At 37.3% G+C, this 20,317-nt stretch overlaps 1 protein-coding gene across 1 annotated transcript in view; it reads right to left on the bottom strand.

The window, feature by feature from the left end:
• Positions 1-1,703: 1,703 nt before the first annotated feature.
• TRIM36 (tripartite motif containing 36) overlaps positions 1,704-20,317 on the bottom strand; it is a 76,470-nt gene continuing 57,856 nt past the window's right edge. The window contains exons 8-10 of the mRNA XM_006886677.1: positions 7,037-7,330; positions 3,555-3,852; positions 1,704-2,240 (exon numbers count right to left, since the gene is read on the bottom strand). Of these exons, the coding sequence (XP_006886739.1) occupies positions 1,886-2,240; positions 3,555-3,852; positions 7,037-7,330 (947 nt within the window). The 3' untranslated portion in view covers positions 1,704-1,885. The remainder of the gene's footprint in view (positions 2,241-3,554; positions 3,853-7,036; positions 7,331-20,317) is intronic.

Raw genomic sequence — 20,317 nt, 5'->3', positions numbered from 1 at the left:
TCTGGAAAATTGGTATTTCCTTAAAACATTAAAAACAGATCTATCATGTATACTGCATTTAAACAGATGAGGGAGAAAACTGTTTATAAGGGATGTGTGATTAGGTAGTTTTGTCATGACATGAGTCCACAGCAAAGGCTGCATAGTGGAGTGGACCTGGGGTGGGGTGAGGGATTGTAAAACAAGGAAAAATTTTTCTTTTCTTTTTTCCAAGAGGGGAGTGTACTAGGGGGGAGGGTTGGGAGGGGAGAAAAGTGCAACAATGAATGAATGGAAATCCAAAGTCTCTGTAAATTTTCATTGAAATTAATAAAAAATTTTTTTTTAAAAAACCACAGATCTACCATATGACTCAGCAATTCTACTCTTAGATACATATCTGAAAGACTTGGAAGCAGAGATTTAAAAAGAGACTTGCACATCAGTGTTCACTGCAGCACTATTCACAATAGCCAAAAAGTGGAAACAACCTAAATGTCTATGAACAGATGAACGGATAAACAAAACTAAAGTATACACATATAGTATCACTCAGACAGCAAAAGAAATGAAGTCTTGAGACAATAGGACAAATACTGTATAACCTTATTTATGTAAAAAGAGAAGGAAAATGTAGACTCAGTTTATTAGCAAATAGCAAGGACAGGAGGGAGGCAGGAAAGGAAAGTTAACAGTAAAATTCCATTGATTAAGGGTAAGGCTGCACAGCTAATTACTGTAATTGCTGTAATCTATAAAATGTTGAATTGGCAAAAGTTGGTTGATAAGTACATCTACAACTGTGACAAAAAAATAAGCGAGTAGCTGCTGAGGATGCCTTATGTACAACTAAACATCTCACGAGATTTGGTTCCGTGATGAGAAGGTTTACAGTCACCGTTTCATGGTCATGCTATTGACTTGGTTACAGGTGTAGTGCTTCTGTTCTACCTCCTAGTTCTCTGTATGGTATTTGGGATCTAAAAACCTTGCAAGCGACCATCCAAGGCACAACTGGTCTCTATGTAACAACAAAAAGGAAGAGCAAGTCAGGGACAAGAAAACAGGCAATGTGTAGCTAATCATCTCCATGAACAAATACCTCTTCTGCCACATTGTGGTTCTTAGGTGCCACCAAGTTTGACTCACAGCACCCCTATAAACCACCAACCTAAATGTACCCTATCTTGTGCCATCCTCCTCATCTCTCACACATTAGACAGACCAGACTAAATGGTGTCTACTTATCATTACTAAACATTCTGATCAAACATTACATAGAGGAATCTTGATCAAAAAGTAGAAAATGCAGAACATAATTTCTAATATTCATGGACTTTGAAACTACTGCCCTGAGATCATTGTTGAACCTTAAGCCAGAACTATCTTCTGAAGCCATTTTAAGACCAAGCACTAGTTTAACTTAACTACAAAAGAGTCTCCCTTGAGAATTGGACTCTTTTAAGCACCATCTCTATGGCATAAAATTGACAAGAGCAATTGAAAAAGATCAGATAGGTACCTCTTGAGATATCAAGTTTATATTAATGAGGAAAGAGCAAATAATTCAAAAAAGTGAGACAAGTTACACAATTAAATTAATGTCATAAATTGTAAATGGTAGAAACTCTTAGTGTATATTTTGCTGCGTGTATATATATATATAGTCTCAAAAAAATATAAAATTTAGAGTGGGAGAGAAGAAAAGGTGTCTTTACTCCTACCATTTGAGAGAGGCAGATTAATAGCATAGAAGAAGCAAGGTTATTAAGGTTTTCTGTGTCATAAGAAAAACACACAAAAGACAAAGCTGGATACAGAATACTCAGATGCTCTGTATTAGTTATGGATAACAACAAGGCATTGTTTCACTCATATTGTTCTTCCTCTGTCCCATCAGGTGATACTACTGATCATCTTGGTATTCCAGATACTTTGATGTAATGGATTCTTCAAGTTGAATTCCTCCACTGCCCATTAATGCAAATGCTGGGTACATTGTATTTGAACAGTCCACTTGGCGCTCATAAAGGCATTTCATGTTATCCATGTCATAGAAGCCCACTTTACCTTTATCATAGTCAAGGCAAACGCCTATACTTGTTGGCATAGGGAAAACTCTATTTTCCGGTTCATTAGAGGAACTAGATGACTTGGGTATAAAAAATTTCTTCATGCCAATAGTAACTAATGTAAAAGGCTGTGATGAATCAAAACATGCATCTTCACTTCCACTGTCATGCCCACTGTCTTGCTCATATCTACAAATGCAATAAAATAAAGTCAGAGTAGAATATTTCCTGTATCATTGTCCATAAGCCTTAAAAGATCTTTAAACCTTCTTCACGAAATAATTTTTACATCAGAAACTTTTTATTAAAATGTAATAAATTAAAACAAAGACTAGAAATTGCCATTTAGAATGGTATTATAGATTTGCCTCAAATGTTCTATCATAAAATATAATCCACGTTTACCTAGAAATATATACAAGATAAAACATTAAAAATAATTGGTGACTTTGACCTAGTTGTGGGGTAGGAGCAAGCAAAGGGAAAGACTGAAAGGGGCATACTAAAGATTTAATAGTTATAAGACATGGTTCTCTGAAACAAAATGAAAAAGCAAAAAATTACCAGGCTAAGTAAAAATGAATGGACACTGTAGTACAATCTTGATGAAATAAGACTATTTCATTCTCATCTTTAAAAACACCATTTTCTGTTTGTAATTTCCATATTGAGCTATGCTATAAACAAACATAATTTTTTTGCTCTATTTGTGATCACAGAGCATCAAAAATTTTAATAGGTTTTCTCACTACTATTGTTTCTAAAGCTACAAATTTTAAAAACAACATTTATATCCTATCAAATTTTAGCACGTGCAACTATGCTTAATTCACCACTTCTCTTCTAATTTCCTTTAGTATAGACAACTCTTTGGGGGGGTAGAGGGGAGGACTGGGCAGGGAGAAAAGTGCAACAATGAATGAATGGAAATCCAAAATCTCTGTAAATGTTCATTAAAATTATTAAAATAACATAAAAATTCAAATTAAAGCAAAAAAACCCCTCTTTGTGGGCTTTTTATAATTCGAATTATCTGGTGTGTGTGTGTGTGTGTGTGTGTGTGTGTGTGTGTGTATTCAAAACCTATCTTGATTATTTCAACAAAACACCACCTAAATGAACAATCTAAATGCACAATCACTTCAGAAACTGATGGGAGAGTTTAAAGAAATGTTATCTCATAATGAAAGAAAAATGTAATATCCTCAAACTTGAAATATGACAGAAGCACTAAAAAAAGCTGCAACATTATGATATAATCAAGATGTATCTAAAATACCCTTAATTCATCAATGTAAGCAGAAATTCACCATGAAATCTCATTGTTCAATGTGTGAATATAAAACAATACAAGTCTTTTATTAGTCAACAGTGTAAGCTTAGCCAAAATATGAATCTAAGAATTATTTTTTAAATCTCATAAATCTAATCCCGGGTTTACCTTACTAAATAAGTATTACTTTTAACAGAATTATTAAGTTTGGAAGCAATGAAAGAATCTACCTTGGACTTCCTGCATCCCGGGGAGAGCGGAGCCATTCTTGTAGCTTATCACTGGAAGCAACTCCCACTTTTACTAGGTATGAGTAAGGTTCCACACGGAAGGCCCAAAAATGTTTCCCTTTTGTAATTCCTACATCTCCAATGATGTAGTCTAAACTTGTGTAATAGCCCACTTGGACACGTTCCGCAGATAACAGAAGATTAAATCCAGCTCTACTCTCTACACGGTCCCTCTTCAAGTTCAGCAAGAGATGTTCATTATTATAGCCACATTTTTCATCAAAGAAAAAACTGAAAACTAAAAGAAGTGAAAATCAGTCTGAAAATTATCTTAAAATGTTTCTACAAATTAAAGTCAGATTTGATCATTTTATTAGAAATTACTAAAAATATTTCTAAAAACAATATAACTCAAACCTATAATTAACAAAAATCTAATTCAGAAATAATAGAATTAACAGAGTAAATTTTCTGTATTAACATCTCAAATGCAGAAGAAAACACTTTAAATATGAGAAAATTTCTGAACACAGTTCTCTGGAATAGATAGTGAATCTATCTTAGATATTTTACACTATCAAATCTGTCCCTAAAATAAAAGGTTGCTTATTTTTTCAGAATTGTGTTATTTCCATAAAGATAAACATGAACTCACTGCCACTGAGTCGGAGCCAACATTTCAAAGCTGACTCTCCAGCTGGTTTTCAGCATCTATATATCACACAGGGAGACAGCCCCTCCCACTCCCACACTGCCTTCTGCCAGAGAAGTGTCACCTTTGAGTCAGCCGCACAACTCCTACAGACTATGCCACCCAAGCTTCATATATACATATAATTTACACATACACACATAGATATTCTTAAGTACCTTTTCAGAATGACAAATTTTTGCATCTTTAACTATTTAAATAAATTATTTCATCAACAATCATGGCCGACATGAGAAACATGTTATGAGGTACTGTTAAGCTGACTACAACTCATAGCGACTAAGAAGGAAAACTTGGTATAGTGGAAAGATGAGAAAAGAGGACTTTGTGTTTGAATCACTGTGCAAGCACTTAACTGGAATCTGACTTAACTTTCTAATTTCCTTATCTATAGGCTGGAGAGACATCAGTAGCCTCAAAACACACACACACACACACACACACACACACACACACACACAAACTGATAAAAAAAATCAACTTGATTGATTAAGCACATAACTTTATGCTTAATTGTTCCTAGAGAAGGACATGATGCTTGGAATAGAGGATCAATGAAAGAGAGGAAGATCACAACAGGGTGGTCTGACAGACTGAATGCTACAAGGGACTTAAGAATTAGGCAGGGTTCTGCAATCCTGAAGGTGCATGGTTTGAATCCACCAGATACTCCACTGGAGAAGGACGGGCAATCTCCTCCCGGGCCAGTCGGACACAATTTGTTGGCATACAACAAAAACAACAACAACAAAAAAGAAAAAGCAAGAATTAGGCTGAGTTTTATTTGGTTAGTCAAGACAACCCAATGTCATCTAACAACAATCCTCCTGGCCAACCCACTGTGTTACTGAAAACAATACCTACTTTAGAGTTTTTTCCTTTCACTTTTGGTCAGAAGAGAAAAGGGAAAATAGCAAAATCTAGAAAATATTTGCAAATCTGTCCTAAAATTCTCTACTGGGTAATATTAAAATGCAGTAAAAAATAATTTTAGCTAACTCTATTTGTATCCTATTTTTTTTTAAAGTTACAACATGTACAAAAACCAAACAGTGAGTAATAAATACACTGCTTCTCTTAGACAAAAAGGGAAGAGAAACAGAGCACAGTAAATATGGGTACATAAGTCACTAAAAATGGACAGGGGTGAGGCAGTCCAAGAAATTCAGAGAATCTCTAATGGCCAAGAGAGTAAGATATTTTCCAGCTAACCAGAATGACATTTGGCTCTGAACGTTCTCTGTCTATAGTGAGTATATAGTGAACACCAAGTTACCTATTAATAACTCTTATTCTTTAAAAATCTATAGACTTCCGATAAACAAACAAAGTAGCATCCAAATCATTCTTTCTTAATATGGAAAAAAGGAAGAGTAAAAGGTAGATGGTCAAGTGGAGCTTTCATTTCAGTGTAGACAAAAACTTAATCCACAAAGTTCTAAAATATAGCTTCTTATTCCAGACTGTTGTTCTTAAACAACCTGGAGCAAATAATACATTGCAAAGTGAATAAGCAGAGGGAGAAGGGCGGGGGAAGAAGGAAAGTGTACATAAAAGAATGAATGAATGAATGAATGCCACCCTTTCTGTAATCTTTCATTAAAATCACAGTAAAAAGTCAATTTTATCATTAAAAAAAAAAAGCTCCTATCTCCTCTTGGCTAGAATTCACAGATTAGAAAATTCAGTCAGACTAAATTACATTAAATCAAAAGCTTATTTCAGGTTACTGTAGCTTTTATCCTTTAGATCTACGTAGATTCATATGTGACAGAAATATCTATTTCTACAAATCTATCAAAAATATCAAATTATAATTTTTAATATTTTAAGGAATCATTTTATGCCACTTTAATCCCATTTTAACCCTGTTGCTGCAGAAGATGAAGGATTACAGCCTTCAGTATAGACTGCTTCTCAATATTAAGAAAGCAAAAATACTCATAACTGAGACAATATGTAGCATCATAATAGATGGGATAAATGATTGAAGTTGTTAACAAATTCATCTTGCTTGGATCTACAATCAATACTCTTAGCAGTCAGGGGATCAAAAGATAAGTTGCAATGGAAAAAGTTTGGTGTTAAGCACCTCTCCAAAAGTGCTAACAATGTGAGTCTGACAATTAAGATACACTTGATCCAAGCCAAGGTCTTCTCTATTGCTTGCTATGCATCTGGAAGCTAGACAATGACTAAGGATGGCAGAATTGTGGTGCTGGAGAAGAGTACTGACTAGTCTATGGACTGACTGCCAAGAGAACAAACAGACCTGTCCTGGAGAAAGTGAAACAAGAATGCTCCGCAGAATCAAGGATGATGAAACTCCATCTCATATACTTTGGGCATGTTATCAGGAGGGGCCAGTCCTTGGAGAAGGACATAATGCTTGGAAGAATAGAAAGCCAGTTCAAGAGAAGGCGGCCCCGGATGAGATGAACTGACACAGTTACTGTGGCAATGGGGTCAGGTGTGTCAGAGATGGTGAAGCTGGCTCAGAAAAGGGCAAGTTTAGGAGCTATTGTTCATAGGGTTGCTATAAGTTGTAATCAACTCAGTTACACAAACAACAAAAGTAACAATGTCAGTCAAAATCCAATCCTATTCTCAGTCTACCTGGTGATACTCAGGTATTAGTCCATTTCTAAATCTTAACTGAGTGTGTCATTTCAAGTCTTGTAGCAGGAAGTTGCTAAATTAGTCTGAATATATGTCTGTATCAACATTTCTTCTAACTCTATGCTTTTTGGGTTCCTCATATTCACAATACCTGGAGCTGGAGGAGTATGAAGAATCAACTCTCTGCTGCAAGGACTACACATTGAACCTTTGTATGCTCTCACTCTGAAGGCGTAGTTAGAATTACTCTCTAGATCACTAACCACTTTACTTGTGCCAAACACTTCTATCTCATTCCATGGCAATATTTCATCATCTCGGTTAATCTTCCGATATTCAAGAACATAACTATCAACTTTATCATTCTTTTCTGGATGATGCCAATTTATCAAGGCATTGTTATAAACTTTGCTCAGTTCTTCATTGATCTCTGGTACATCAATGCCTGAAAGAATAACAAAATAGAATGCAATGTTACAATAGTAATTTATCAAAAATTTGTAATTTTTCCTCAATAATGTATTGGTACATTTAATAATTTATGAGCTATCTTGAGAATTTTCTAAATTATAAACAGTGTGCAAAAGAACACAAACAATAAAGCAGGGACTAGAAAGGTTTTTTTATAATTAGAACAAAAAGAGAAAGAAGGAGAAATAAGACAGACAAAAATTCAAATACTCAATTTTAGTCTAAATCCTATAATCATTATACATGAAAATGTTTAACTATCTACCTTTACTTTTCACTGGCTCAATAACAAATATAGTCTCAAAAATATTCATCTGTGTCTACCAATAAACACAAACTTTTAGTAATTGTTAAACACCTAAGCTTTGGAAAAATATGAAATTCTTAGTGATGCATTTACGCAGTTTTCTTTCATATTTTCTTCTGAAAAATTACAAAGCAATTTAAGTAAATTTTTCCTGGCAAAAAAAAATATGTATTTTTTGTAGAATAAATACTATATACAAATTATATAACTGAGAAATAATCACCATAAAGATATTTGTATTTAATCCTGCCAGCACCATGCAGTGGTATTCCAAGATATATCACACATCATTTAGTGCTCCTGTGAAATAAATGTGATTTGAATGTTGTACAAACATCCTATTGTATACAGGTAGTCCCCAGATTATGAACTAGTTCCATTCTTAAATCCCTTTCAACAGGTTAGATACTGTTCATATCTAATGTCAGTTAGTCAAACATTTATCTTGTTAGTCAAATGTTTACCTATGCATTAGAAAATGTAAAACACTTATAAATTTCATGTGTGTCACAAAGTAGCACCTGTGTGTTATTACAAATCATTTTAAGTACCTCAAATTTGTAATAGAATAGACTTTATAGGGGGAAGGACCATAGACATACATACATATATATATATATATATATATATATATATATATAATCAGATGGCTCCCACATGGACATCGTGGGGAACATTTTTATATATGAATATATCAATATTTGTCTATTTTTGGAAACATATTTCTAACTTTCCACTAATAAACAGTAATTAACAGAATAAATTTCAATAAGCTTACCTGCCTGGGTCATATGGTATGAACAATAAAAAGCTATAAACATACATCAAAGCACAAGGAAATATATGAAATGAAAAACAGATGTCTCTTTGTCCTTTTTTCATTACTTGATACAGTCGATTTCCATTATTCATGGGAGTTATAGTGTATACTACACAGACACTCTGGTGGCTGAGTGGTAGGAAGGTGCACTGAAACACCGACGGCAGGCAGCTAGAATCCAACTGCTCTGTGGGAGAAAAATGGACAATCTCCTCTCACGTGATTAGCTGCCTCTGAAAGCTCGCTGGAGTTCAGCTACGGGTTGGTTCCAACTCAAGTTTTACAACACACACACACACACACACACACAAATGAGGAACTGCAAATCTGCCATTCAATGCCTCTATTTTGGACATGATTTTTAAATTCAGGAGGAACAGATTCAGAGTGTATTTTGGTTCTTGTGGACTAGTTTTAATTTTCTTCAGCTTTAACTTAAACTTGCACATGAACAATCGATGGTCTGACAGTGAACACTTGGCCTGGTTTTGACTGCTGATATTGAGCTTCTCCAACAATTCTTTCCACAGATACAGTTAATCTGCAGTCCAGCAGGTGAGGTCCATAACTGAAGTCTTTTCATGGTTGGTTGGTTGGTTGGTTGTTTTTTTAACAGCATTTGCAATAAACAAATCATAGAATGCACAAAATTCAATCGTCCAATTTCGAGCCTCATTTCTGTCACCAGAACCATGAATTTCAACTATCATTCCTTCAACATTATTTCCAACTTTTTCATTCCATTCACCAATAATTATTAAAGCATCTTGATTGTATGTTCTGTCAATTTTGGACTGAAAAGTTGGTAGAAATTATAAATTTCCCCCTCTTTGTCCTTAGTCATTAGAATGTATATTTGAATAACAGCCGTATTGGCAAGCCTTCCTGTTACGCGTATGGATGGTATGCAGTCACTCACAGCATCATACATGATTCAAAATGGCACATGCCTATCCAACTCAGTTCACTAATGCCTAGAATGTCAATGTCCATATGTTTTATCTAGTTTTATTATAACTTCCAGCTTTCCAATATTCATACTCAGTACATCCATTTGCCAGTTATTACACAGTACCTGCATGATGTTTCTGCTCATTTTGAGTGATTCCAACCTGGGTTATAAATCTAAGACTATTATTTTTCTATTGTTCATCGGGTTTTAAGAAGCCTGTTATTCAGAAGTAGACGGCCAATCCTGCTTCCTAGTCTGTCTTAATCTGTGAGCTCTGCTGAAAACTGTCCAACATGGATGATCCTTCTGGCACCTAAAATACCACTGGTGTAGCTTCCACAAATGATAAGAACCAACAACTTACCTCAGTAAAGCAAACTGACAGACAAGTGTTGTACTAATTAGATGTAAAATTACAAGGCCCAAAGAATTGATGGAATAGCAACTGAGATGTTTTAACAAATAAACGTGGCCCTGGAACTATTTACTAGGTTGTGCCAAGAAATCTGGAGGACAATCACCTGCCCAACTTATTGGAAGAGATCTATATTTATTTCCATTCCAACAGCGTGTGGAAATTATTGAACAATATCACCAATGTAACACACAAGATCCTGAGGAAGATGATCCAAAAGTGACTAAAACAGTAAATCAACAGAGAACTGCCAAATGTGCAAACTGGATTCAGAAGACGCTGTGGCACTAGGGACAACATAGCCAATGTTAGATGGATCTTGGCCAAGAGCAGAGAGTACTAGAGGAATGTCTGTGTTTCACTGACTACACAAAGGCATTTGACTGTGTGGATCACAACCAACTGTGGCTAACTCTGAGAATGGGAATCCCAGAGCACTTAATTGTGCTTATGCAAAACCTATACTTGGACCAGGAAGCAGAAGTTAGAGCAGAGCAGGGAAATACTGTATGATTCAGGATCACGAAAGGTGTGTATCAGGGATGCATCCTATCTCTATACCTTTTCAAACTATACAACAGATCATTCAGGAAGCTGGACTTTATCAGAAAGAATGTGACACCAGGATTGGAGGAAGACTCATCAATAATCTGCATTATGCAGATGATACAATCTTGCTAGCTAAAACTGAGGATATAAGGCATTTGCCACAAAAGATCAAAGGCTCTAATCTTCAATATAGATTGAAGCTCAACATCAAGGAAAAATAAGATTCGCACGACTGGGCCAAATGGCAGCTTCATGATGGATGGAGAAGAGACTGAGATTGTTAACAGCTTCAGCTTGCTTGGTTCCACAATTAACACTCTAGGCACCAGTAGTCAGGAAATCAAAAGACAAACTACACTGGGAACGTCTATTGTCAAAGACCTCTCCAGAGTACTGAAAAGCAACAATGTCAGTCTGGAGACTTAGGTGCTCCTGATACAGGCCATGGCCTTCACAATTACTTTCTATGCTTCAGAGAGCTGGACAATGATGAAGGAGGATAGAAGAAGAATTGACGCCTTTGAGTTGCAGTGTTGGAGAAGAGAGCTGAACATACTGTAGACTCTCAGGAGAAAAAACAGGCATGTCCTGGAGAGAGTTAAACCAAGCTGTTCCCTGGAGCTAAGGATCTGGAAGCTCTGTCTCACATTCTTTGGGCACATGGCCAAGAGGGACCAGTCCATGGAGAAGAACATGTTTGGAAGGGTGGAGGACAGGGCAGGAGAGATGAAGACTCCGGTTGTGATGGACTGACTCAGTGACTGGATAAAAGAGATTAAGTCTGCAGGAGAAGATGAGATTGGCTCAGGACACGGCAGGTGTCAGAGTTGTTTTACATAGGCTAACTATGAGTTTCAGGTGATTCAACAGCAAATAACAACAACAAAGCTACAACAGCAACATGCAAATCATTTGTCCCGATATTACAAACTGATAGGTAGGTGTTGATTCTCTAACAATAACAAACCATAAAGCAAGCAAGCATACAGATATAATGGCACAGGACAACCTTCTCTAGTATGGGCTAAATCTCATGGTGGCGTGACAGGTTGAGTTATGGGATGACATCAAGGATATCATCATAAAGGGACTAAAATGTCACTACAAAAATGAGTAAGGCAGCAATAAACATAGGTGTGCATGTATCTCTTGGGTGGCAGTTTTGGTTTCTTTAGGATATATTCCCAGTGGTGGAACTGCAGGGTCAAATGGTATTTCTATTTGCAACTTTTTGAGGAAGCACCACACTGCCTTCCACAGTAGTTGCGCCATTTTACACAACCATCAACAGTGAACAAGGGTTCCAGTTTCTCCACAATCTCGCTAGCATTTGCTGTTTCCTGCTCTATTGAATTTTGCTATTCTTACTAGTGTGAGATGATAACTTATGTTTTCTTTAGTGAAGTGTCTGTTCATATCCTGTGCCCGTTTTGCAATTGGGTTGTTTACCTTTATCTTGTTGTGGTGTTTGAGTATCTTATAAATTCTAGATATAAGTGATATAAGTCCCTTATGAGACACGTCACTACTAAATATTTTTTTTCCCCAGTCTGTGGTTTTCCTTCTTATTCTTACCCTGCTGGAGAATTTTTTGGCTGTGAAAAGGTCCCATTCATCTATTTTATCCTCTCCTGGTTGTAGGTTTTTCAGGATGCTTGGAAGACTGCTCACGCTGTGGATTAGGGCTTCCAGAGTTCTTTCAAGCTTTTCTCTAATGCAGTTTGTAGTCCTTGGTTTTCGTCCTAGGTCCTTGATCCATTTTGAGTTGGTTTTTGTGTATAGGGTGAAGTGTGGATCTTGTTTAAGTTTTATTTTTTTTGTTATTTTTTTTTAATTTTTTTAAAATTAATTTTAACTAACGCTTACAGAGATTTTGGATTTCCATACATTCATTGTTGCATTTTTCTCCCTGCCCACCCCTCCTCCAGTTCGATCTTCTCTTTGTAAAGTAAAAGAAAAATTATTTCATTGGTATAGAATCCCCCCACCCCCGCCCCGAGTACACTTCACTATGCAACCTTCATTCTGGACTCTTGTCATAACCATAATACCCAATCATGTATCGCTTTCAAACAGTTCTCGCCCTCATCTGTTTCAATGCAGTATACATAATTTATCCAGTTTTTCTCAGTCTCTACCCAACCCTGATGCCAGTCCCATTCTACAATAGTGGTACCATGTAGCACCTGTCCTTTTGTGACTGAGATATTTCACTCAGCATAGTATCCTCCAAGCTCACCCATTTTTAATAATATTGCATAAGTTCCTTGTTTTTCAATGTAGCGCAGTTTTCCATTGTGTGAATATACCACAGCTTCTCTATCCATTCATTTGTTGATGGGCACTTAGGTTGTTTCTAACTCTTTGCTATTGCGAACAAAGCAACAATAAACATGGGTGTGCATATATCTGCTTAGGTGGCAGTTATGGTTTCTTTGGGTTTATTCCCAGTAATGGAACTGCTTGGTCAAATGGTATTTCTATTTCCAACTTTTTGAAAGAGCACCATACAGCATTCCATAGTGCTTGCACCATTTTACACTCCCACCAACAGTGAATAAGAGTTCCAGTTTCTCTGTAACCTCGCCAGCAATTGTTGTTTGCTGCTCTGTTAAATTCTGCTATTCTTACTGGGGTGAGATGATATCGCATAGTTGGTTTTTGTTTAGGTTTTCTGCAGACAGTTTTCCAATTTTGCCAGCATCATTTGTTAAAAAGGCTGTCATTTCCCCACTTGACTGATTTAATCTCCTTGTCAATAATTAGTTGACCATAGGAAGATGGGCTGATTTCTGTATTGCTGCTTTGTTTACAATAGCAAAGAGCTGGAAACAACCCAAGTGCCCATCAACAAATGAATGGATAGAGAAACTAGTATATTCACACAATATAATACTACAGAGCACCGAAAAACAAGGAACTCATGAAATATTATACAAAACTGGTGCCTATGGGGGACAGTATGTTGAGTGAAATATCTCAATCACAAAAGGAAAAAAGAGGCATAATGCCTCTGTTATAAAACAGGACAGACATTGGGTTTGGGTGAATCTAAGAAAAGAGGAGATAAATAACATACACTGCACTGAAACAGATGAGGGAGAGAACTGTTTAAAGGGGATATATGCTTAGGTATTATTTGCATGGCTAGAATCCAAAATAAGAGCTGCACAGTAAAGTAGACTTGGTGGAGGGGGGAGGATTATACAACAATGAAAGAATTTTTTTTTCTTCTCAAAGAGAAAAGTGAACTGGGGGGGAGTGGGGAGGCAGGAATATGTGCAACAATCAATGAATGAAAATCAAAGTTCTCTATAATCTTTCATTAAAAATCTCAATTAAAAAATGGAGAAGGAAGAAAAGATCAAAATGGATGTTAGAAGAGACTCTAAAAATTACACTACACACCACAACAAGATAAAGGTAAATAATCCAATTGAAAAATGGACACAGGATATGAACAGACACTTCACCAAAGATATTCAGATGGTCAACAAGCACATGAAGAAATGTTCAAAATCCCTAGCTCTAAGAGAGATGCAAATCAAAACAACTATGAGATATCATGTCACCCCAGTCAGAATTGCAAAATTTAACAAAACAGCAAGCAACAAATGCTGCCGAGGTTGTGGAGAGAATGGAACCCTTATTCACTACTGGTGGGAGTGTAAAATGGTGCAACCACTGTGGAAGGTGGTATGGCGCTTTCTCAAAAAGTTGCAAATAAAGATACCATTCAACCCAGCCATTCCACTACTGGGAATATACCCCAAAGAGACCATAACTGACATCCAAGCAGATATATGCACACCAATGTTTATCACAGCTTTGTTCACAATAGCAAGAAGCTGGAAACAGCACAAGTGCCCATCAACAAATGAATGGATAGAGAAGCTATCACACAATGTAATATTATGCAATATTAAATAATATTATGAAAATCAAAGAACTCAGGAAATATACAAAATGAGTGACCATAGAGGACATTATGCTGAGTGAAATATCTCAGTCACAAAAAGACAAATATTGTATAATGCTACTGTTACAGAACAAGACTGATATGGGGATTTGGGGGAACTAAGAAAAAAGGGGATAAATAATGTACACAGCATTGAAACAGATGAGGGAGAGAACTGTACAAAAGGAACATATGATTAGGTATCACTGGCATGACAAGAGTCCAGAATAACAGTTGAATAGTAAAGTGGTCTGACTATATAAAAATGAAAAATCTTTTTTTTCAAAGACAAAAGCAAACTGGGGGGGGCGAGGGGCAGGGATGAAATTGTGTAACAATGAATGAATGGAAATTAAAAAAAAGTTCAAGCCTGGTAATACCAAATAAAGTATACATTAAAAAAAAATTGCACTACAGCACTGAGAACCCAAAACAAAAGGGATAATTGTCAAACTGAAGAAAATTAATAAAGATTTCAAAGAGAAGCTCAAGAAGACAAAGAAAAGTATTCTAACAAAATGTGTGAAGAACTGTAGTCAGAGAATAAAAAGAAAGAACTCATTCAGCATTTTTGAAGTTGAAAGAATTAAAAAAGCAAATTCAAGCCTTATATTACAATACTGAGATGTTATGAACAAAATATTGAATGATCCAGGAAGCATCAATATAGGATCGTAGGAGTACACTAATCACTGTACCAAAAAGGACTAGTTGACACTGAAAAATCTGAGGAATTGCCAATATGAACAAGAGCCAGTGCTAACAAAGAAATTAGTTCAAAATGCACTGACAGCATTGGCAAAAAAATAGGGCCTCAAGAATCAATGGAATACCAACTGACATGATTACACTAACAGATATAGCCATGGGCATGTTCACTGTCTAAAGAGGAGAAAACGGGACACAGGGCTTTGCTGAAATTGTCAACGATTAAACCTTACTTGGATCCCAAATCAATACCCTTGGTAACAGAAGTGTATTGAAAATCCCAGCGACTACCAAAATAAACAGATGTCTCAGAGAAAGTACAAACAGAATGCTCCTTAGAAACAAGGATGGTAAAACTTTCACACATTTTGGGGCTATTGCTAGGAGAGACTATTTTTTTTAGAAAGGGATATCATGCTTGAAGAGGTGGTCAGCACAAGAGAGGAAGCTCCTGAATGAAATTAATTGATTCAGTGAGTGCAGCAATAGATGTAATTGTGTCAGATGGTGAAGATGGCATAGGACAGGGTTCAGAGCTGTTGTTCAGAGCATCATCATGAGTTATACTCAACTTGTTGGCACCTAACAACAACAAGAGATTTTAATTATTCCCTATGACTGTATGGATCACAACAAACTGTGACTGATTCTGAGAAGAATGGGAATCCCAGAACACTTGATCATGTTTCTGTGAAACCTATACTTGGACCAGGAGGCAGTCCTCAGAACAGAGCAAGGAAACACTGCATGGTTCAAAATTGGGAAGGGTGTATGTCAGGGATGTGTCCTATCTCCATACCTTTTCCATCTATATGTGGAACTGATTACCCAGGAGGCTTGGCTCGATGAGGAGAAATGTGGCATCAGGACTGGAGGAAGACTCAACAGCAACCTGAGTTATGCAGATGACATAACCTCGCTTGCTTAAACGGAGAAGGATCTGAAGCACTTGTTGCATAAGGTCAAGGACTGCAACCTTCAAAGTGGATTGAAGTTCAAACTCAAGAAAATAAAGATTCTCTCCACTGGGCCAATTGACAGCATCACGATAGATGGTGAAGAGATTGAGATTGTTAACAGCTTTACTTTGCTTGGTTCCACAATCAACATTCTTGGTATCAGCAGCCAGAAAATTAAAAGACAAACTGCATTGGCAAAGTCGGCTGTCACAGACCTCTCCAAAGTACTGAAGAGCAATGATGTCAGCCTGGAGAGTAAGGTGCACCCGATACAGGCCATAGTTTTTGCAATTACTTGCTATGTGTCAGAAAGTTGGGCAATAACTAGGAATGACAGAATGAGAACTGGTGCCTTTGAGCTGTGGTGCTGGAAAAGAGGATTGAATATACCATGGACTGCTAAGAGAGCAAACAGGTTCATTCTGGAGAGGGTGAGATCAGGCTGCTTCTTGGAGGAAAGGATTCTGAAGCTTTGTCTGACATACTCTGGGCATGCTGCAAGGTAGGACCAGTCCTTGGAGACGGACGTCATGCTTGGGAGGGTGGAGGGACAACACAGGATAGAAAGACCCTCGATGAGATGGACTGATTCAGTGACTAGAGTAATGTGGGTAGGTATGTCAGAAACAATAAGGTTGGCATGGGATAGAGCAGGGTTTAGAGCTATTGTACATAGAGTCTCTATGAGTTGCAGGTGACTCGACAGCACATAACCACCACTACCACCAATCCTTGGGAAAGAAATGTGAAGGAAATTCACCAAGTGAAAAGGAAAGAAAGGAAGATTCCACTTCACAGTGACAACAGAATGAAATCCTGCCCAATCCTATGCCATGCTCACAATCTCTGAAGTGCTTGTTTCTGTCATCGTGTCAATCCATCTCCTTAAGAGTCTTCCTCAAATCCACCAGATGCTCTGCTGGGTTCTCCCTCCCCTGCGCTGTCCACCCACCTTTCCAAGGATTATGTCCTCCTCTCTCAGGACCGATCTCACCTGGCCATGTGCGCAAAGTAAGTGAGGCAGAGCTTCAAAATCCTAGCCTCCAAGGAGAGACTTGGTTTCGCCCTCTTCAAGACAGACCTATATGTTTTCTTGGCAGTCAGTATGTTCAAGACTCTTTCCAGCACCACAACTCAAAGGCATCTATTCTTCCTCTGTCATCCTTAGTCCCTGTCTATTTTTCTGAAGCATAACAAGTAATTGAGAAGACCATGGCCTGGATTAGGCACAGCTTTGTCTCTAGACTGACATCACTGCTGTCCAGCACTATGGAGGGGTCCATGACATAGATTTTCCCAATACAATTTGTCTTTTGATTTCCTGACTGCTAGTGTTAAGAGTGTTGATCGTGGATTCAAACAAGTTGTAATTGCTAACAACCTCAATCTCTTCTCCATCTATCATGGTGCTGCCAATTGGCCCAGTGGTGAGAATCTTTGTTTTCTTGATGTTGACCTTCATTCCATATTGAAGACTACAGTCTTTGACCTTTTGCAGCAAGTGCTTCAGGTCTTCTTTAGTTTCAGAAGCAAGGTTGTGTCATCTGCATATTGTAGGTTGTTAACAAGTCCTTCTCCAATCTTGATGCCACACTTCTCCTCATAAAGCCCTACTTCCCAAATGATCTCTTCTGCATACAGACTGAAAAGGTACAAGGACAGGATGCATCCCTGACACACTCCTTTCCTGACTTTGAACCATGCAGTGTTTCCTTGCTCTTCTTTTAGGACTGCTTCTTGGTCTAAGTATAGGTTTCATAGAGTAGTCAGAAATCTATCAAACACGCAACCAAGATCCTTTAATTATTATGGGTGACTGGAATGAAAAAGTTGGGAATCAGGAAGAAGGATCAGCAGTTGGGAAATATAAGCTTAGTGACAGAAATGAGGTTGGGGACAGAATGATAAAATTCTGTACAATCAATTATTTAGTCATAGCAGATACCTTTAATAAGAAACATAAATGCAGGCTATATACATGGATTTCACTTAATGGGATGTACAAGAATCAGACTGATTACATCTGTGGAAAAGGACAGTAGGAGAAGTTCCTTATCAGAAGTAAAAACTAGGCCAGGTGCTGATTGTGGAAGAGACCATCAACTGCTCGAATGCAAGTTCAAATTAAAACTAAAGAGGGTTAAATCATATTCACAGGAATCAAAATTTGATCTTGAGTCAATCTCCCAAGAATTAAAAAACCAACTCAGGAACAAGTTTGAGGACTTAAACACTAATGAACACAGGTCAGCTGTGCGAAGATATCAAGAATATTGTTCACGAGGATCGCAAAAAGTCATTACTAAGAAGGAAAAAGAAGAAAAGTCCAAAATGGATGTCAGAAGAGATGCTAAATGTTGCACTAGAGTGCCGAGAAGGCAAAGCAAAGGGAAGAAACCAAGAATATAAAAAGATGAATAGAAGATGTCAAAAGGCTGCAAGGGAAGACAAAGCAAAATATAATAATGAAATGTGCAAGAAGCTGGAGTCAGAAACTCAAAGGGTCCAAACTCACTCATTTCTTAAGCTGAAAGCATTTCTTAAACTGAAAGAACTAAAGAACAAATTCAAGCCATGAGTTGCAATACTTAAGGATGCTATGGGCAAAATACTGAATGATTCAAAAAGCATTAAAAGCAGATGGAAAGAGTATACAGAGTCATACCAAAAAGAACTGACTGACACAGAAGAATTTCAAGAAGCAACTAGAGGCGATGGAGATGAAGGAGGAAGTGCAGGCTTCTCAAGCCCCAGGAATTGATGGGATATCAACTGACATATTTCAGTAAACTGAGGCTGCCCTGCATGTGCTCACCAAGTTGTGCCAAAACACTGGAGGACAACTACTTGGCCAACTGACTGGAAGAGATCAAACTCTGTTCCCATTCCAAAAGAAGGTGACCTGACAGAGTATGAAAATTATCAAACAATATCACAAATATCACACACTAGCAAAATCCTGCTGAAGATTATCCAGAAAAGACTTGAACAGTATATTGACAGAGAACTAGCAGAAATACAGGCTGGAATGTCTGTTTTTCATTGACTAAGTTTGTTTATATAATGAAATGTATTTTTAAACTAGAACAAGCAAATATTTATCTTAAACTTAATTTGTGAAAAAAAAAAAAAGACAATTTTGATGAGGATGTATCTAAAAAGATACCACTTGCACAATGTTGTTCTTTTTCTTGTTGTGTACCATCAAGTCGGATCTGACTGGCACAGGAGGAGGTTGCCCCTCATCCTCCAGCAGAGCATCGGGTGGATTCAAACCACACGCCTTCGAGACTGCAGCACAGCTTCTTGCCACTAGGCCACCAGAGCTTGTGCAATGTTTTAAAAGATAGAAATCATCTTCAAAAATTGGTGCCTCTGGACCAGCAAAAGAGGACATCTATCTGCAGAAAACTGAAGCAGGATCCACATCGTAAATCATATGCGAAAATCAACTCAAGGTGGATTACAGACTTAAGGGTAAAGCCCCAAACCATAAAGAGACAAAATGGAACCAGATTTAGAAGTCCCAGTCCATGGTATAAAAGCACATGCAGCTCTTTGGACATTTCATTATAATACTTTGGGCATGTTGCTAGGAGGGATATCATGCTTGGAAGGGTGGAGGGGCAGCAGAAAAGAAGACGACCCTGGATGCGATGGATTGACTCAGTGACTGAGGTAATGAGCATAGGTGTGTCAGAGGCAATGAAGCTGGCTAAAGATAGAGTTCAGAGCTACTGCACATAGGGTCACCAAGGGTTGCAGGAAAAATAACAATACAACCAGAAATGCACCACCAAGAGAGGACAAAACCAATTACTGAGACCTGCTAAAGATTAAGTCCCTGTGGGCATCAAAAACTTTTCCAAATAGGGTGAAAAGAAAAACCCACAGACTGGAAAAAATGTTTTACAGTGACATCTCAGACAAGAGTCTCAGAACAAAAGTATACAGAATACTACAGGGTCCTAAAAGATTAACAACCCAATCACAAAATGGTTAAAAAATTGATAACCCAATCATTAAATGGGCAATAGACATGGAAAGACTTTACACAAAGGAAGACATTAGGATGTCCAACAGAATCACTGAACTAGCAGTCAGAGAGATGTAAATTAAGACAACATGATACCATCTCATCCCAGTAGTAGTAGCAAAATGTAATAGAATAGCAAGCAATAAACGGGGAAGATATGGAAAGATTGAACTCACACACACTACTGATGAGACTGTAAAATGGTACAATGATTCTGAAAGGCAGTTTGGTGTTTCTTCAAAAAGCTGATCATAGAA

The sequence above is a fragment of the Elephantulus edwardii genome, unplaced genomic scaffold (genome assembly GCF_000299155.1).
Source record: "Elephantulus edwardii isolate Elephantulus edwardi_28Jun2011 unplaced genomic scaffold, EleEdw1.0 scaffold00050, whole genome shotgun sequence".
In the NCBI taxonomy this organism is placed as follows: domain Eukaryota; kingdom Metazoa; phylum Chordata; class Mammalia; order Macroscelidea; family Macroscelididae; genus Elephantulus; species Elephantulus edwardii.
Note: the sequence above shows the minus strand (reverse complement) of the source record. Positions and strands in the feature narration are given on the sequence as shown.